This window comes from Stegostoma tigrinum, chromosome 13 (assembly GCF_030684315.1).
Source record: "Stegostoma tigrinum isolate sSteTig4 chromosome 13, sSteTig4.hap1, whole genome shotgun sequence".
NCBI lineage: Eukaryota > Metazoa > Chordata > Chondrichthyes > Orectolobiformes > Stegostomatidae > Stegostoma > Stegostoma tigrinum.
The window spans coordinates 26,939,008-26,955,557 of NC_081366.1; the positions used below are offsets into that span (position 1 = coordinate 26,939,008).

General features: G+C 42.0%; 1 protein-coding gene across 2 annotated transcripts in view; it reads left to right on the forward strand.

Annotated features, from left to right (window-relative positions):
• The window catches only part of LOC132205991 (solute carrier family 22 member 4-like), a 54,213-nt gene that overhangs the window by 15,534 nt on the left and 22,129 nt on the right, over positions 1-16,550 (forward strand). For both annotated transcript variants that reach the window (XM_059650630.1, XM_059650629.1), the window contains exons 4-7: positions 5,905-6,076; positions 9,351-9,477; positions 12,570-12,670; positions 15,966-16,180. In XM_059650630.1, coding sequence (XP_059506613.1) covers positions 5,905-6,076; positions 9,351-9,477; positions 12,570-12,670; positions 15,966-16,180 — 615 coding nt within the window. The remainder of the gene's footprint in view (positions 1-5,904; positions 6,077-9,350; positions 9,478-12,569; positions 12,671-15,965; positions 16,181-16,550) is intronic.

Consider the following 16,550-nt stretch of genomic DNA (forward strand, 5'->3'; position numbering starts at 1 on the left):
GACCCTCACAATTAGCGGATTGCTCATAACTAGACTTTATGAATTAGAGATCTTGGATACCAATTTTTGTAATGTAAACAAAAATTAATGGTGTATCATTGATCTGCCACTTTAGCAGGACTAAGACAAAGCACAAAGAAAGCTGATTAATGTTTAGGATTTTAACACTCTTCTTTGACTATAAACACTATTAATTCACCGGCAGACAGACATAGTTAAGGGACAAATTGAAAAAGAAAAAAAAAACTGTAATTTACCAGTTTATTTAACAGCATCTGATGATGGATGCCAAATGTTCATGAAATCCTTGGTTATAAATTGTTCACAGATAGTAAAAATGTTTATTTACCTTTGTCACCAATTCAGTGAACTTTCAAGAAATATTTAGTTCTTTCTTGCAAACCGGGATTCTCTTCTTTCAGAACATTCAACAATCCAGTACCTGGATATAAAAGTAGAAGGAGTAAAACACATTCGCATTCTCTGGAAGTTTCAGCAACCAGTCTGCACTTGTCAGAACCAGACAGATCGATTCTCTACCTCTTTTGCTTTTTTTAATCAACATTCTCTGCAATTGGCTGGCTAACCCAAATCATAGAGCTATACAGAACAGATAACAGATCCTTCAGTCCAATCATCCACACTGACCGGAAATCCTAAAGTGATCTAGTACCAGTTACCAGCATTTGGTTCATATCCAGCTAAACCCTTCCTACTTATATACTCACCGGGATGCTTTTTAAATGTTGTCATTTCACCGTCCTTCATGCTTCCTCTGGCTGCTTGGTCCAAACACACACCATGCTCTTGTTAAAACGTTGTCCCTCAGGTCTCTTTTAAATATTTCCCCTCTCACCTTAAACCTATGCCCATTAGCTTTGGACTCCCCTACTGTGGGATAAAAAGAACCCTGGCTATGCTCCCCATTCATGTCCCTCATGGTTTTATGAATTTCTGTAAGGTCACCCCTCAGCCTTTGACACTCCTTTTCAGCCTTTCTCTGTAGCTCAAACCTTCCTCCGCTGATTGGCCAATGCAACACCCAACTGAAGGGTCTAGGGCCGAAACGTCAGCTTTTGTGCTCCTAAGATGCTGCTTGGCCTGCTGTGTTCATCCAGCTTCACACTTTGTTATCTCCAATACCTCATTCCAATTCGTCTATAATGTTCCACGGGTCCATACTATTCAAGATGAGGCCCCAACAACAAACACATTTGTTTTCATTCTTTTAAAATGCTGAGTGATTCAAATTTAACTGACCCTAACCTCAACTCACAGTTCCACCACAAAAAAAAAGAAAAATACAAGAAAAATGTTGAGGTTTCTTGAGTGGGTACAGATTTCCCTCCTTTATGGAGCATGGAGGGACATCCTCCCTTAAGTAAAATACTTCCTGTCAATCCTCATTGACCTTACATCCTCCCAAGCCCCCCATTATGGACTGGCCCCAAATATGTAGGAGCAGAATTTGAACATTCGGTCCCTCAGGTCTGCTCTTCTATCCGATCACAGCTGAAAAATTTCTCAAACCTGTTCTCCTGCCTTCTCCCTGTAACCCTTGATTCCCTTATCATTCAAAAACCTATCTATCCCTGTCTTAAATATAATCAGTTTATTGGCTTTCACAGCCTTCTGTGGTAATTCCCCCTCATCTCCATTCTGAAGGGTTGTCCCTTAGTCTAGATCTGTGCTCTCAGGTCCTAATCTCTCATACTAGTGGAATCATTTTCTTCACATCCACTCTATCCAGGCCTCTCAGTATTCTGTAAGCTTTAATGAGGTGCTCCCTCATCCTTCTAAACTCCACTAAGTACAGACCCAGAGTCCTCATCATGACAAAACTTTCATCCCCAGGATTGTTCTCGTAAACCTCCTCTGGAAACCCCTCCAAGGCCAGCACATCTTTTTTCATCAGTAAATGGCCCTAGTTACCTTTCTACAAGGTCAGGGTCTACTACTAGAATCCTAGGCAGGTTGCAGTCCTTTCAATTGGCCCACAGCTCTTAGAAGCAAACTCTCATCCTATAAGTTGCAGAATTGTTTTCAAATCCTGCCAAGACCAACGTAAGCAACTGAGGCATCTTTTCCTCCACCTCCTTGGTGTGTCATTAAGCCCAGTGATGCGCAGAGAAAATTCAACATCGTTTATTTAATGCAAGATTGCTATACATTGGTACAAACTGCAAAAAGGGGCATTGTTACTTCGAGTTCTGCCCTAAGTCACATTTTCCTAGTGGAGAGTGGGATAGTCATGTTGTGAAAGTCAGAGAGTGGAAGAGTTTCTAAAGTGTGTTTAGAAGAATTTTCTTGATCTGTATGTTTCTAGCTTAAACAGGTTGGATGCATTCTGTGGAATTCGGTGCATCACATGAATCAAATACCAATTGGAGAATATTCAGGAAACAGTGATTACAGAATCATATAGTTCATGTTGTTTATGGAAACCTTAAAAAAAATGAAGAATAAAAATATTAAATTAAAGGAACCTCAATCTCAGTTGGGGTGAGAACTCATCAGGTACAGGTAAATTGAAATCAAGGATTAACTGACAAAACTTTAAAATGAATACAGTCTACTCTTAAAGAGGAGAATTTTTTGGGGTGCAGTCATGGTGCATTCCCATACGAGAGAATTGAGGGCAACCAATGATATACAGAAGGAAGCGATACCGTGATATGATGTAAGATAGATATAAAGTTAGTAATACGTATAAGAATCAGGACAAATATAGCAAACACAGAGTGGCGGTGAAAATGAAAATAATTGAAGCAAAGAGAGCATGTGAGAAGAGGTTACTAGCTAACATGTAGCAAAATCTAAATGTCTCATATTAACAAGTAAATAATGGAAGTTTGATATGGGAAGATGTGGGACAAATTAGAACCCAAACAGCAGAGCCACATACAGAGACATGGGAAAGGCTGTGATGCTAAACAAGTATTTAATCCTGCCTTTATCAAGGGAGAGGATACTTATCAGGTCAGAGCAGAAGAGCAAATATTTGAGATACTGAATGGATTAAAAATTGATGAAGAAGAATTGAAAACTCAGTTGTAACTTGATAATTCATCTGGGCCAGGAGGGATATATGGGAGTCATGCGTAATTCAATGCTGTTATCACTCTATCTAAAGCTTCTGTGGAAATGAAAGTGAAAATTGGCAGATGCAAGCTATAATTTTCCATTTCTTAGAAATGGAGGAAGTGGCTGGAGACTGGTGAATTGCAAATACCTTTATTCAGAATGGGATGTAAGGATAAAAGGTGCCTGATAAAGTTCCACATATTGGGCTTGCTAGTACAGCTGAAACCCAAGAAACACAATGTGCAATGGTATCAAAGACACAAACTTGATAGGAACCAGAACAGTGCTGAATAGTCGTTTCTTTGGACTGGAGGATGAATGATGATGATTGAAATATTTATTGTCACTTGCATTTTACAGTGATTATCACAATAAAATACAACAAATACATTCAACAGTCACCACAATCCAATGGCATTTTGAATAGTTTAAGAACAAAAAGGATAAAATATATAACCGAAAGAGAATAGTTTTTAGAATTAGAAAGGATAAGACATGGCATGGTGGCTCAGTGGTTAGCACCGCTGTCTCATAGCGCCAGGGACCTGGGTTTAATTCCACCCTTGGGTGACTGTCTGTGTGGAGTTTGCACATTCTCCCTGTGTCTTTGTGGGTTTGCTTCAGGTGCTCTGGTTTCCTCCCCCAGTCCAAGATGTGCAGGCTAGGTGGGTTGACCATGCTAAATTGCCTATAGTGTTCAGGGATGTGTAGATCAGGGAAGTGGGTCTGGGCGGGATGCTCTGAGGGCCAGTGTGGACTTGTTGGGCTGAAGGGCCTGTTTCTGTAGTGTGGGGATTCTATGTATATAATTGACAAAGAGTGCAGAGCCCTGAGCTGGTTCACCAATGACACCTGCACTTCCATTTCTCCTCTACCACCTTGCCGCTGCCTGCAAAGGACCCACCAACATTGGAATCATCACTCCTTAGGTGCCATCTCTTTGCTGCTCAGTCCACCTCTACGCTGCTGCTGCCAATACCAGGTCTCATCTGGGACCCACACTCGTCCCACAAACAGGAGTCCCAGCTCCGGCCATACTACACTGCAGCCACCACCAGGAGTACCCACTCTTGACCTACTGCAACCAGGAGATACTGGCTCTGCTGCCACGCTATGCTGCCAATGCCATCTTGCCAAGCATCCTGCTCCTGCCACTGTCCTCTGAGGTTTTGCCTTGCTGGCACCGCCATCTTGTAAAGTCCGCTGTTGCCATTGCCTCTGATCGCTGGACGATATTTGCTGTCACCAACCCGAAATGGCAGGAGGGCACCCTGTTGTTGTGTCCATTGCCACTTCCAACCACGGGGAAGAGCCACCGATCCACACATGGCCCGGTCCAGCTGCCATGTCTATTTTGCCAACTGACTTGCCACAAAAGACTCCAAAGAAAAGGAAAACAAATGAAAGAAAAATGAAAGACAAAACACAAAAGTGAAAAGAAATTACAAAAAGAAAGAAAGCATGCGGGTGTAGATGAGCCCTGGACAAAAGCCCTGCCACTTTGCCGCCATCTTGAAAATGAGAGAAATGTATACAGTGGGGTTGTCCACATACTGTTATTAGGGCCATTGTTTTCTTGAAATGTGTAAATGACTTAGAATAAAGTGAGCAGGGCACAGTTTCAAAATTTGTAGATGACACAAAACTTCTAACCATTATTGACTTCAAAGAGTACAGTTATAGATTCCAAGAGAAGGCAGATAGGCTGCTGAAATGGATGGAAACATAGCCCATATACTGAAATGCAGAGATATGTGAAGTGATATTTTCGAACATAGAACATAGAACAGTACAGGCCCTAGCCCACAATATTGTGCCGAACATTTACCCTAATCCTGAGGTCTATCTAACCTCCACCCCGACCTAATACTATCATCCATATGCCTATCCAATAGCCACTCAAATGCCCTTAATGAGGCCGACTCCACTACCCTCTCCGGCAACGAATTCCATGCCCCTATCACTTTCTCAGTAAAGAACCTACCTCTGACGTCTCCCCGTATCACAAGGAATCAAAGAATACAGATGAAAAGCAGAAGCAGGCTATTGAATTGAATGATCAGACGTGATCATATTGAATGACTGAGCAGGCAGGAAGGGTCATAAGTCCTAGTCTTGCTCCTATTTTCCATTTTCTTTTTATCTTTCCATGCATCAAGTCATTACTTAAATCTAATAGAGTGCATTCTTGAAATTGAACATTATAGTAAAGTTGTTATGTTTTGGTTATCCAGGGCATTTGAGAGACCATGTTGTGCATTGTGTGAAGTTTGAGTCTCTTTGCTTCAGGAAGGATGTAAATACATTGGAGGCAGGTTCAGAGGAACTTTATTAGATTCATACATGGAATTAGTGGTCTTTTGTAGAACGATAAATTGGACAGGCTGGGCTTATTTCCATTGGGATGTTAGAAGAGTGAGGGGTGATATGAGAGTTGTATAATATACTGAATGACCATCACAAAGTGGACATAGAATCCATGTTTCTTCTTGTAAGTGAAGTCTGGAATAGGGCACTATTTCAAAATTATGACAGAGATGGGGAGAATTGATTTTCTCACAGTGTCACATATTTTTGAAGCTCTCAGCTTCAGAAGGTGGTGTAGATAGGGGCATCAAAAGTTTTTAAAGTAGAGAAGAATAGATTCTTAAGAGGTAATGAAAAGATAACTGGAAATGTGGAATTTGAAATACAAAAAAATCAGCTATGACTTTACTGAGGGGTTAAGGGGTTGAATGGTCTCTGTCTGATCCAATGTTGCGTGTGTATATATATTCAGGTAATGATGCTGTGATTGACCTGATTATTTTCACTTTACAGGATCAGAATTTCTGAGGAAAAAAGTTCGGATTATATTCGGTACTGTAGGAATTTGCATTTTTTTTGCGATTGGCTACATGGCCCTGCCTTTGATTGCATATTTCGCACGAAGTTGGCGGATATTGCTTTTCATCTTGTCTCTCAGTGGCCTGATGTACATTCCTATGTGGTGGTAAGTAGGGATTGGAACCTTAACTTCTATAATCGCCAATGTGAGGACTTTTATTGCTTCTAACTTATATCAATGATCCCATCCAACAGGATGAGTGCTTGTTGGAAAGGCGTGTGCATGGCTTATCAGCATGAACAGTATATGAAAGCAATATCACAATTAATGTTGTAAATTTCAAGAGGAGTTGGATGTAGCACTTGGGGCTAAATGAATAAGAGAATGTGGTTGAAAAGAAGGAATAGACTACTGAATTGGATGCTCATACATGTTCACACTGAATAGCAAGCAGTAGTGAAGGGTCAAATGACCTGCTCTTGCTTCTATTTTCTACACATTTTCTCCTTAACTCTGATGGGAGGCTGAGCGTTCAATGGCAGCAATTTTCATCTTTACCACAGAGGAGATAATGGAATGGAATGCATATCCAGTCGTTTATAATATTAGCCAATTTTACCAGATTGAAATTGACATTTGAAAATTTAGCAGATTCTACAATGGGTAGCTGACCTGTTCATTCCAAGTTGATAAAGCAAGTGTGTGGAGCTACTGGAAGGGGTCAACATAGCTTCCCAATCTTCTTGAGTTTCTAGGACTGTGCCAGAGTATGAGAAATTTTCAAATTTAATATTGTTATGCAAAATTGGTTTGAGGAGCTTCCTATTAGCTACAGGTCAGTCAAATTAACATCAGTGATGGGTAACCTTTTGAAACAATACCATGGAAGAGAAGTCAGCAGGCTCTTGGAGAGGTTTGAGTACATCAAAGGGAGTGATTGTAGATCTATAAAAGACATATTATGCTTTTCTAACCTAACGGAACTTTCTGATTAACTAACAGCAAAGAGTGTTTGCTTAAATTAATTCTAAAATGATGTTCAATTAAAGTTCGGTTAACAATATTGGGCTCATGGAATAGGACACATAGAGTCAACTTAGTTTAAAAGTCGGCTTCAGAAGAAGGAGTTGCACGTTAAGCTTTTTTCACACTAGAAGTTGATAAAAACCACTATTTTGCAAAGATTGATTCTAGGACCACCTAAATGGTTTTCATATTGGAGAGTTAAGTATCAAAATTTTTTGATGATTAAAAGAATGGAGGTGCAACAGGACATAGACCAGCAGAATGGACAGAAAAGCAGAAGATGGAATTAACATAGAAAAGTGCAGGATGATGCATTTCAGTAGGGAGAATAAAGAGAGATATTTTAGACACAATGGCACAAAAGTGTGTGTTGTGGGGTTAAAAAAGTAAACAAGACACTTGTTTTTTGTGTCTCTCCTGCCTTTGTAGGAATGGGCTGCCATATATTTGGGTGGGAAGGGCATGGGATAGAAATCTCACCATCCTCCTGCCTACCTCCATTCATGTCCTGACCAGAAGACTTGAGGATAGCATTCCCACCTAGAAGCTAATTGAGCTGCTTAACTGATTATTTAAGGCTAATTATGTGCTGCAACACATAACCATTAGTATTTAAATAATGGTAGATAACAAATTCATATGCAGAGAAGCTGCCCAGCTAACTCTCCTGTCTATGAGCAATGGGGGAGCTAGTCCCTAATTTAAGGGGTCTCCTTGCTCTACCAGGGAAAGGGGAATCCTGAATAAAGCCATTCCTTACCTTTACTTCATAAAGCCGTTCCTTTCCTCCTGCTTACCCTCATGATCCCTACCCCACCCACATTCAGCTCTATCTGCTGATCTTGCTGTAGTCCCCAGTGTGGCACTGGCAATGGCAACCACTCTGTTGACGGTGCCCATACTAGAAAGCTGCCAGCCTCTGATTTGGTGGTAGTCGATGCAGGTGGTAATCCTGCCCTGTTCAGGGCTTAATCCGACGGGAGGTAAGTGCCTGTTTGACACAAACCAGGCCTCCTGAAGAGACACAAAGCAGAATGCCACCACTTCCCAAACAGGTGGGTGGCATCCATATTGCCACATGGCATATTAATGTGACTACTATTTTTACCATTCATTCAGAAAGGAGTTATGAAGTCCAGTTTACATTCCTGCATAGGGTGCCACAGTTGCATTCTGTCTAAAAATGTCTTGGATGATTTCAAATAGAATTTCTGATCATGTATAGTTCATCAGGAGATGAGTCTAAATCTTTATGGTGTTTCAATTATGTTTGTTTTGAAAAAGAATAGTCCTGTGAATCTCCTTCATGGAATCCCTACAATGTGGAAAGAGGTCCTTTGGCCTAACAAGTCCATACTGACCATTAGAGCATCCTACCCTGACCCATACCCTATAACCCACCTAATCTGCACATGCCTGAACACAACAGGCAATTTAGCACAGCTAATCCACCTAACCAGCACATCTTTGGACTGTGGGAGGAAACCCATACTGACATAGGGAGAATGTGCAAACTCTGTGCAGACAGTGATATCAGAGATAATGGGAACTGCAGATGCTGGAGAATTCCAAGATAATAAAATGTGAGGCTGGATGAACACAACAGGCCAAGCAGCATCTCAGGAGCACAAAAGCTGACGTTTCGGGCCTAGACCCTTCATCAGAGAGGGGGATGGGGAGAGGGAACTGGAATAAATAGGGAGAGAGGGGGAGGCGGACCGAAGATGGAGAGAAAAGAAGATAGGTGGAGAGAGTATAGGTGGGGAGGTAGGGAGGGGATAGGTCAGTCCAGGGAAGATGAACAGGTCAAGGAGGTGGGATGAGGTTAGTAGGTAGATGGGGGTGCGGCTTGGGGTGGGAGGAAGGGATGGGTGAGAGGAAGAACCGGTTAGGGAGGCAGAGACAGGTTGGACTGGTTTTGGGATGCAGTGGGTGGGGGGGAAGAGCTGGGCTGGTTGTGTGGTGCAGTGGGGGGAGGGGACGAACTGGGCTGGTTTGTTGCCTGAGGCTGGAATTGAACTCAGGTCCCTGGCGCTGTGAGGCAACAGTGCTAACCACTGAGCCACCAGCCCATCCTCCGTCTACAGCTATGATGCTCATTTTCCTCAGGAAATTATTTTCAAATCAGTTTGATGGATGTTTCATTATTGCGACGTGTATTATACATTGACGGAATTAAGAGTAGAATGCCGGTATGTAAACATAAATTTACATGAAGGGAGTGAAAACCCAGTGTATTGTTTCAGAGAGAAACAATTTTGACCACAGATTTTTATTTCCATGCCATGTTTATTAAAATGTGTTGATGCAGACAAAGCTGTCCTCTTTTAGATCTGTTTGCACTATCTGTCATGCCAAGGTATTTATTTCAAGTAGTTAAAGGCTCAATTAAAATAAAATACTTTGACACCAGGTTCATTCCCGAATCTCCACGCTGGCTGCTGACAAAGGGGAGGGTGCAAGAAGCTGAAGCAATATTACAGCATGCTGCAAAGAAAAATGGCGTCAATCCACCAATGACGCTCATTAATGAACTTAAGGTACTAGCATACATTTGTTACTTGTGAAGTTGAACAACCCACCAAAACAGACCTGTTGTAGCAAGAACTTCAGATACTGGAGTCAGAGATAACAAAGTGTGGAGCTGAAGGAATACAGCAGAGGCAGGCAGCATCAGAGGAACAGGAAAGCTTGTGTTTCGGGTCCTGATGCTGCCTGGGCCTGCTGTGTTCCTCCAGTTCCACACTGTGTCATGGTAGAGGCCTGTTGATTTATACCCAGTTATTTTAACCGCCTTTCTGTTCTGAAGGCTTGCTACCATGTTGTAACCCATGGTCTATGGCATCCTGTGAGGTATCTCTTCCCGAGGTAGGAAAAGTGAGATGTTAGTAACTTCCTTGTACAAGTGACTTTTTTTATGTATGGGAGCCCAGATTATGATACATATATTGTCTTACAGGTCTCAAAATCCAGTTCTTCCTTTGACTAAAGGATTATATAGTTTTCAGCAATTAGGAATTTTTGCTGATTTGTTTTCAGTTCTCTGGGGTATGAAAACAATTTTATAACTACCAACTGCACAAACAAGATATCAAGCAAGATTTCCCAGGATGAGGCATTCCACTCCCGCACATCCCAGACGTCCATGTTCTTCAAGGAACATGGAACACTTTAACCCTGCAGTGGTCGAGAACGCCCTTGACCGCGTCTCCCACATTTCCCACAATACATCCCTCACACTCCGCCCCCGCAACAACCGCCCCAAGAGGATCCCCCTCGTTCTCACATACCACCCCACCAACCTCCGGATACAATGCATCATCCTCCAACACTTCTGCCATCTACAATCCGACCCCACCACCCAAGACATTTTTCCATCCCCACCCTTGTCTGCCTTCCGGAGAGACCACTCTCTCCGTCACTCTCTTGTCCACTCCACACTCCCCTCCAACCCCATCACACCGGGCACTTTCCCCTGCAACTGCAGAAAACGCTACACTTGCCCCCACACCTCCTCCCTCACCCCCATCCCAGGCCCCAAGATGACTTTCCATATTAAGCAGATGTTCACATCTGCCAATGTGGTATACTGTATCCACTGTACCCAGTGTGGCTTCCTCTACATTGGGGAAACCAAGCGGAGGCTTGGGGACCGCTTTGCAGAACACCAATGCTCGGTTCGCAATAAACAACTGCACCTCCCAGTCGCAAACCATTTTAACTCCCCCTCCCATTCGTTAGACGACATGTCCATCATGGGTCTCCTGAAGTGCCACATTGATGCCACCCGAAGGTTGCAGGAACAGCAACTCATATTCCGCTTGGGAACCTTGCAGCCCAATGGTATCAATGTGGACTTCACAAGCTTCAAAATCTCCCCTTCCCCCACTGCATCCCAAAACCAGCCCAGCTTGTTCCCGCCTCCCTAACCTGTTCTTCCTCTCACCTATCCCCTCCTCCCACCTCAAGCCTCACCTCCATTTCCTCCCTCCTAACCTCATCCCGCCTCCTTGACCTGTCCATCCTCCCTGGACTGACCTATCCCCTCCCTACCTCCCCACCTATACTCTCCTCTCCACCTATCTTCTTTTCTCTCCATCTTCGGTCCGCCTCCCCCTCTCTCCCTATTTATTCCAGAACCCTCTCCCCATCCCCCTCTCTGATGAAGGGTCTAGGCCCGAAACATCAGCTTTTATGCTCCTGAGATGCTGCTTGGTCTGCTGTGTTCATCCAGCTCCAAACTTTGTTATCTAAGATTTGTTTAGCTCCGTACCACAGTACAATTTGCTTTCACTCGTTAAATCATTTCACAAACTTTTTCTCATGACTGCTGATTATCTTGTCCCAACTGTAACTAATTCAGCAGAGTTCTGAGACTGGATTTTGTATCTTAACACACAATTGGATAACCTGACTCAGACACTCTGGAGTCTTTACTTAACTAAGTAGTATTTAGGGACGAGGCCACATTTGCACTGTTCCGTTAGCTCATAAAGACATGTCTGCATTGAAGTGTCCCCAGACCCTCACACAATGATTAGATTCACTGTTTACATTATAATTTCCTCCCACTTCAATTTTTGAAATTTTCTTTTTCCTCAGTAGTCTTTCTATTAGTCAAATATACACCATGAAAACTATGAAGACAAAGTATGTTTACTATTGGTCCCCAAATGAATCTGCAGGTACAGGTGAAAGGTTTGATATACAGATAATGAATCCAAATTACACTCAAATTTTACTTTGAAATGGAATAGTTTAAATGAGCTCCATTTCTTCAGCATGCTTGATGAATCCATTCACTAATGGGTTATCTACTATAGCCTTTGCAAGCCTCCCTTCACTGGGTCTCCTATCAGCCTTCACTTCTCCACAGAGAGCAGTTCCAGCTTCTCCAATACATCTTAATAACTAGAATTCTTCTTCTCTGGAATCATTCATAAGCCTCTTGGGCACTTCTTTCAAAGCCTTGACTTCCTAAAATATGATGCCCAGACTGGTTGCAATTCACCAGCTCAGGCCAAACTAGAGTCTTATCCAGATTCAAGTTAACTTCTTGCTCTTGCATTCTATGTCTTGATCAGTAAAGCCTTTGTTCTTTATTAACTGCTCTGTCAATTTGTCCTGCCATCTTTAATGACAATAACAATAGTGAAAAAAGAAATTTGCAGTGAAAATATACACTCTCCAACTGCTCAACTCTGAACGAGTTTGAAGGGTGAAAGATAATGTACAGTGTTATTGTGATTTGTATTTGAAATGTTATATATATATTGATATAGTCTGGTGTGTATTGTCCTAATTCACAAAATCATTTAAATATCTGATGACATATTGCAATGACTGCAGCAGTATTTGTCTTTGAAGATTCAAACAGTATGATGAACTGTGACATTCTCTGCAACAATAAAAGTGTACTTTATTAAGTTTACCCAGAGCCCGTCCTTTCTTTTCTCTACAGGCACTGCAGGATAAACATAATAGGTGACATGAGAGGGAAATGTAATAAGTTATTCTGCACCGGTGTCAAATTATTTTTCTGGATCAACTCACCTTGAATAACCTAATAATGTTAGAAAGTCATATTGCTAGTTTCTAATAGAGACTAACGCTAAATCCTCCATATTTCCAGCTTGAAGTTATGGAAAATGAAAAAAAACAACATTTTTCAGTGATTGACATGTTTAGAAACCGGAGCATGCAAGCCATTGGTGTCATAAGCCTTCTAGTATGGTAAGTATTTAACTGAATCATAGATTAGTACAGTACTGAAGCAGGCTATTTGACCGAATAAGTTAAAATTGCTCCAGTATATAAAATACCACAATCGATAAAAGATCCTAAGAAACAATGAGCAGGATGAGATTTACCTGATACCATATAAGAACGTAAGAACAACATAAAACATAAGAACTAGGAGCAGGAGTAGGCCATCTGGCCCCTCGAGTCTGTCCCGCCATTTAGTAAGATCATGGCTGATCTTTTTGAGACTCAGCTCCACTTACCCGCCCACTCACCACAATGCCTAATTCCTTTACTGTTTACTGGTTTTGGGAAATGAGTCAAGCCAGGTGGGTGAGCTTTCTGTAGGGGACCATTTCAGGCGTAGTGATCATAATACTATGAGATAATACTTTAAGATATCCATGGATAGCGATAACGGCAGTGCCCAGGTGAAGGTGTTAAATTGGGGGAAGGTGAACTAGAACAATATTAGGCAGGAACTGGACACAGTTGACTGGAGGTGGCTATTTGAGGATAAACCTACAGCAGACACGTGGGGGTATTTCACATGGCAATTGATATGAATTCAGGAGCGGCACATTCCTATAAGAATGAAGCATAGGTAGAACAAATTATGTGGACCTTGGATTGCCAGGGATGTTATGAACTTGGTCAAAAAGAAAAAGAAAGCATATGTAAGGTCTAGGGGGATAAGAACTGATCAAACCCTTGAAGTATACAAGTAGGAAAGAGCAAGCAAATAATTAGAAGATCTAAAAGGAGTGATGAAAAGTCATTAGCCAACAAGATTAAGGAGAAGCCCAAGACCATTTATACATATATAAAAACAAGATGGTAGCCAAGGAAAGGGTTGGCCCACTCAAGGTCAAAGGAGGGAATCTATGTGTAGGACCAGAAGAGATGGATGAGGCCCTAAACGTATGTGTTGTGTTGGTATTCACCAAGGGAAGGAATGGTGGAGCATGATCTCAGGGAAAGGAGTGTCAAGTTTCTAAGCAAAGTTGCTATTAAAAAGGAAAAAGTGTAATGCATCTTAAAAAGTATATAGGTAGATAAGTCCCTGGGTCCTGATGGGGTCTTTCCCAGAAAATTGAGGGGGGCAACAGTACCAATTGCTAGAGCATCGACAGACATCTTTGTATCCTCTTTGGCCACAGGTGATTTAAGAAGACTCTCACGTATGTCCTCTTAGCTTTCTCAGCTCAGCCTGTTTTTCCAGCATTCCCCGAACCCAGCAGCTGTTAACTGAACTGTGATGAACTTTTACATTTTTTGTGACTTCTGTCATTATTTTAGGCACCACTGTCTGGCAACTTATAAAACTTTTCACTTTTTTTTGTAAAAATTCGCGTAACAATAAATTGCTATTCTATTCTATTCTAAAAGTTCTGAAATGTTGTCTGTCCTTGTGACAATAGTCCCTCATTTCTGCAACCACTTTAATAATTCCCTCTGTGCCCCCTCAAAAACCTTTACATCCTTCCTAAGCACCCTGGCTTTTAGACATTGGCAGGTCCACTTTTGTACTGTGATAGGGTGCAGAGTATGGAGAAATATCATTTTTGTGACCATGAATGCTAAAAGTAGCTCCTCCGACTTCACCATTCTGGGACAGGCTGCTTTGGTGACCCAGGAACAGCCTATGAGGCTGCTCAGTTCCTGAGCTGGTCTACCTGGGGAGTCTGGCACTGTATGCAAAATTTAATAATGAAGAATAAACCAGAAAACAACTGCCTGCTCCTATTGCATCACTATCTATACCTCATGCGTACAAACCATTCCCCAAGACCTTTATAACCCTATACCATTCTATTCCCATCAACCCTTTCCCCCATGGCTCCTTACACACCCTATGCCATAACATATCCATCCATCCATCTGCCATAGCCTCACATATTCCTTAAACCTGAAGCCATCCCCATCACTTTTCAATACAGTGTGGAGCTTGAGGAACTCAGCAGGTCAGGCAGCATCAGAGGAGCAGGAGTGTTGACAAATTGTGTTTACACCCTTCATCAGGATGCATTTTATTTTTCCTGCACCATCCTATGCCCATCTATCTTCCTTAGCCTCTTATACCCTTATGCCAACCTATTCCCATCCACTATTCTGCATGTCCCCTCATACCTCCCATACCACCCTTTGTCCCAGAATCCATCCTCCTGACCCTCACAATCCTATGCCCCAATCATCCCCTCCTGGCCTTTATAACCATTAAGCCAACTCAGTGTTCACTCATCTCTACTATGCCACAGAAAACAAAATTTGACCTTGGGTCTCTTTTGAGCAGCGTTCAAATGCAGGACTTTCAAGCAACTAAAACCCAAAAAAAGTGTGGATGCTGCAAATCAGGAACAAAAACAGAAGTTGCTAGAAAAGCTCAGCGGGTCTGGCAGCATCTGTGAAGAGAAAACCCAGTGACTCTTCCTCAGAATGTTCTAAGGAAAGTCACAGTCTAAAACTCTGATTTTCTCTTTACAGATGCTGCCAGACCTGCTGTGTTTTTCTGTCCTTTCAAGCAATTAATTGTACAGGGATATGAACCAATACAAATACTTGAATGAATGTAAGTGAGAGGTGATTCAATTGGCAAAAGAAGCAATGGCTGGATGAGGAATATCTTTTTCACACAGTGAATAATTGGGATTTTGACAATGCAACTTGAAAATGTGTTGGAGGGTGGATAAAAGTTAAACTGAAGCATTCAAGAGGGAATTGGATCATTATCTAGAAAGGAAAAATGTGCATGGTTATGTGGAGAAGGAGGATGAGTTACATTCAGCAAATTGCTTCTTTAGAGAGCAATAGTGACATTATAGGTCAGATGGCCACCTTCTGAGCTGTGACCCCTGAACGGTTCATACTCTGATCTGTAGCACTGAGGGTAGGAAAGTGCAGAACTCACTTGCTCAGCCTCTCTGGAGCTAGATGGATCATGAGTAGACAATGTGCTATTTCTTAGAAAAATGGAAGGAAAAATATTCCAGATGCGACCATACAAACAACTTTGTGTACAATGTATGATTTTCCAAACAAACTCCAATAGGCATGCTGCTGTTTCTCAGTGGTGAGGGAGATAAATTTAGAATACAAGTTTACTACGGGGAGTGTTTCTGATCACCTTCTCATTCTTGGCATTCTTACAGACTCTAGAGAGCAGATATGCTGCTTGACTCAGGAAGTGAAAGAAAATCCCAGTAAAACTATAATGGAGGAGGAGAGTTTGGGGAGGCAAGTTTAAAATAATCACTTTACAAGAAGATTCTTCCATTTTGTTTTGCAGGATGATTACTTCAGCTGGATACTTTGGTCTGTCTTTGAACACACCCAATCTCCATGGTGATGACTATTTGAACTGTTTCTTCTCTGCAGTCATCGAAGTTCCAGCCTATATAGCTGCCTGGCTTTTTCTCCAGAGGTTTTCCCGAAGATTCAGCCTTTCGGGATCGTTTTTCATGGGTGGTGGTGTCCTTTTCTTCATTCGCCTCATACCTTCAAGTAATGTTTTACAATGTGGCAAGGCAGCTCAGCAGTTAGCATGCTACTTCACTGCAGCAGGGACCTCGGTTTGATTCTAGTCTCGGGCAATTGTCTGTGTGGGGTTTGTGTGGGTTTCCTCCTGGTCCTCTGGTTTCCTCTCACAGTCCAAAGATATATAGATTAGGTGTATTGGCCATGCTAAATTTCCCATAGTGTCATTGAGTGACAAAGATCCACTTAATGGGTCTGTTACTATGGGGCCTGGAAATAAAATTTGGTGGCCAACAAACAGATGTCAATGGTGTCACATGACAGATGATGTTTTATTTTGCCTGATAATGTATACAGTTTACAGGCCATACCCAGTGAAAGGGATGATCTACAACAC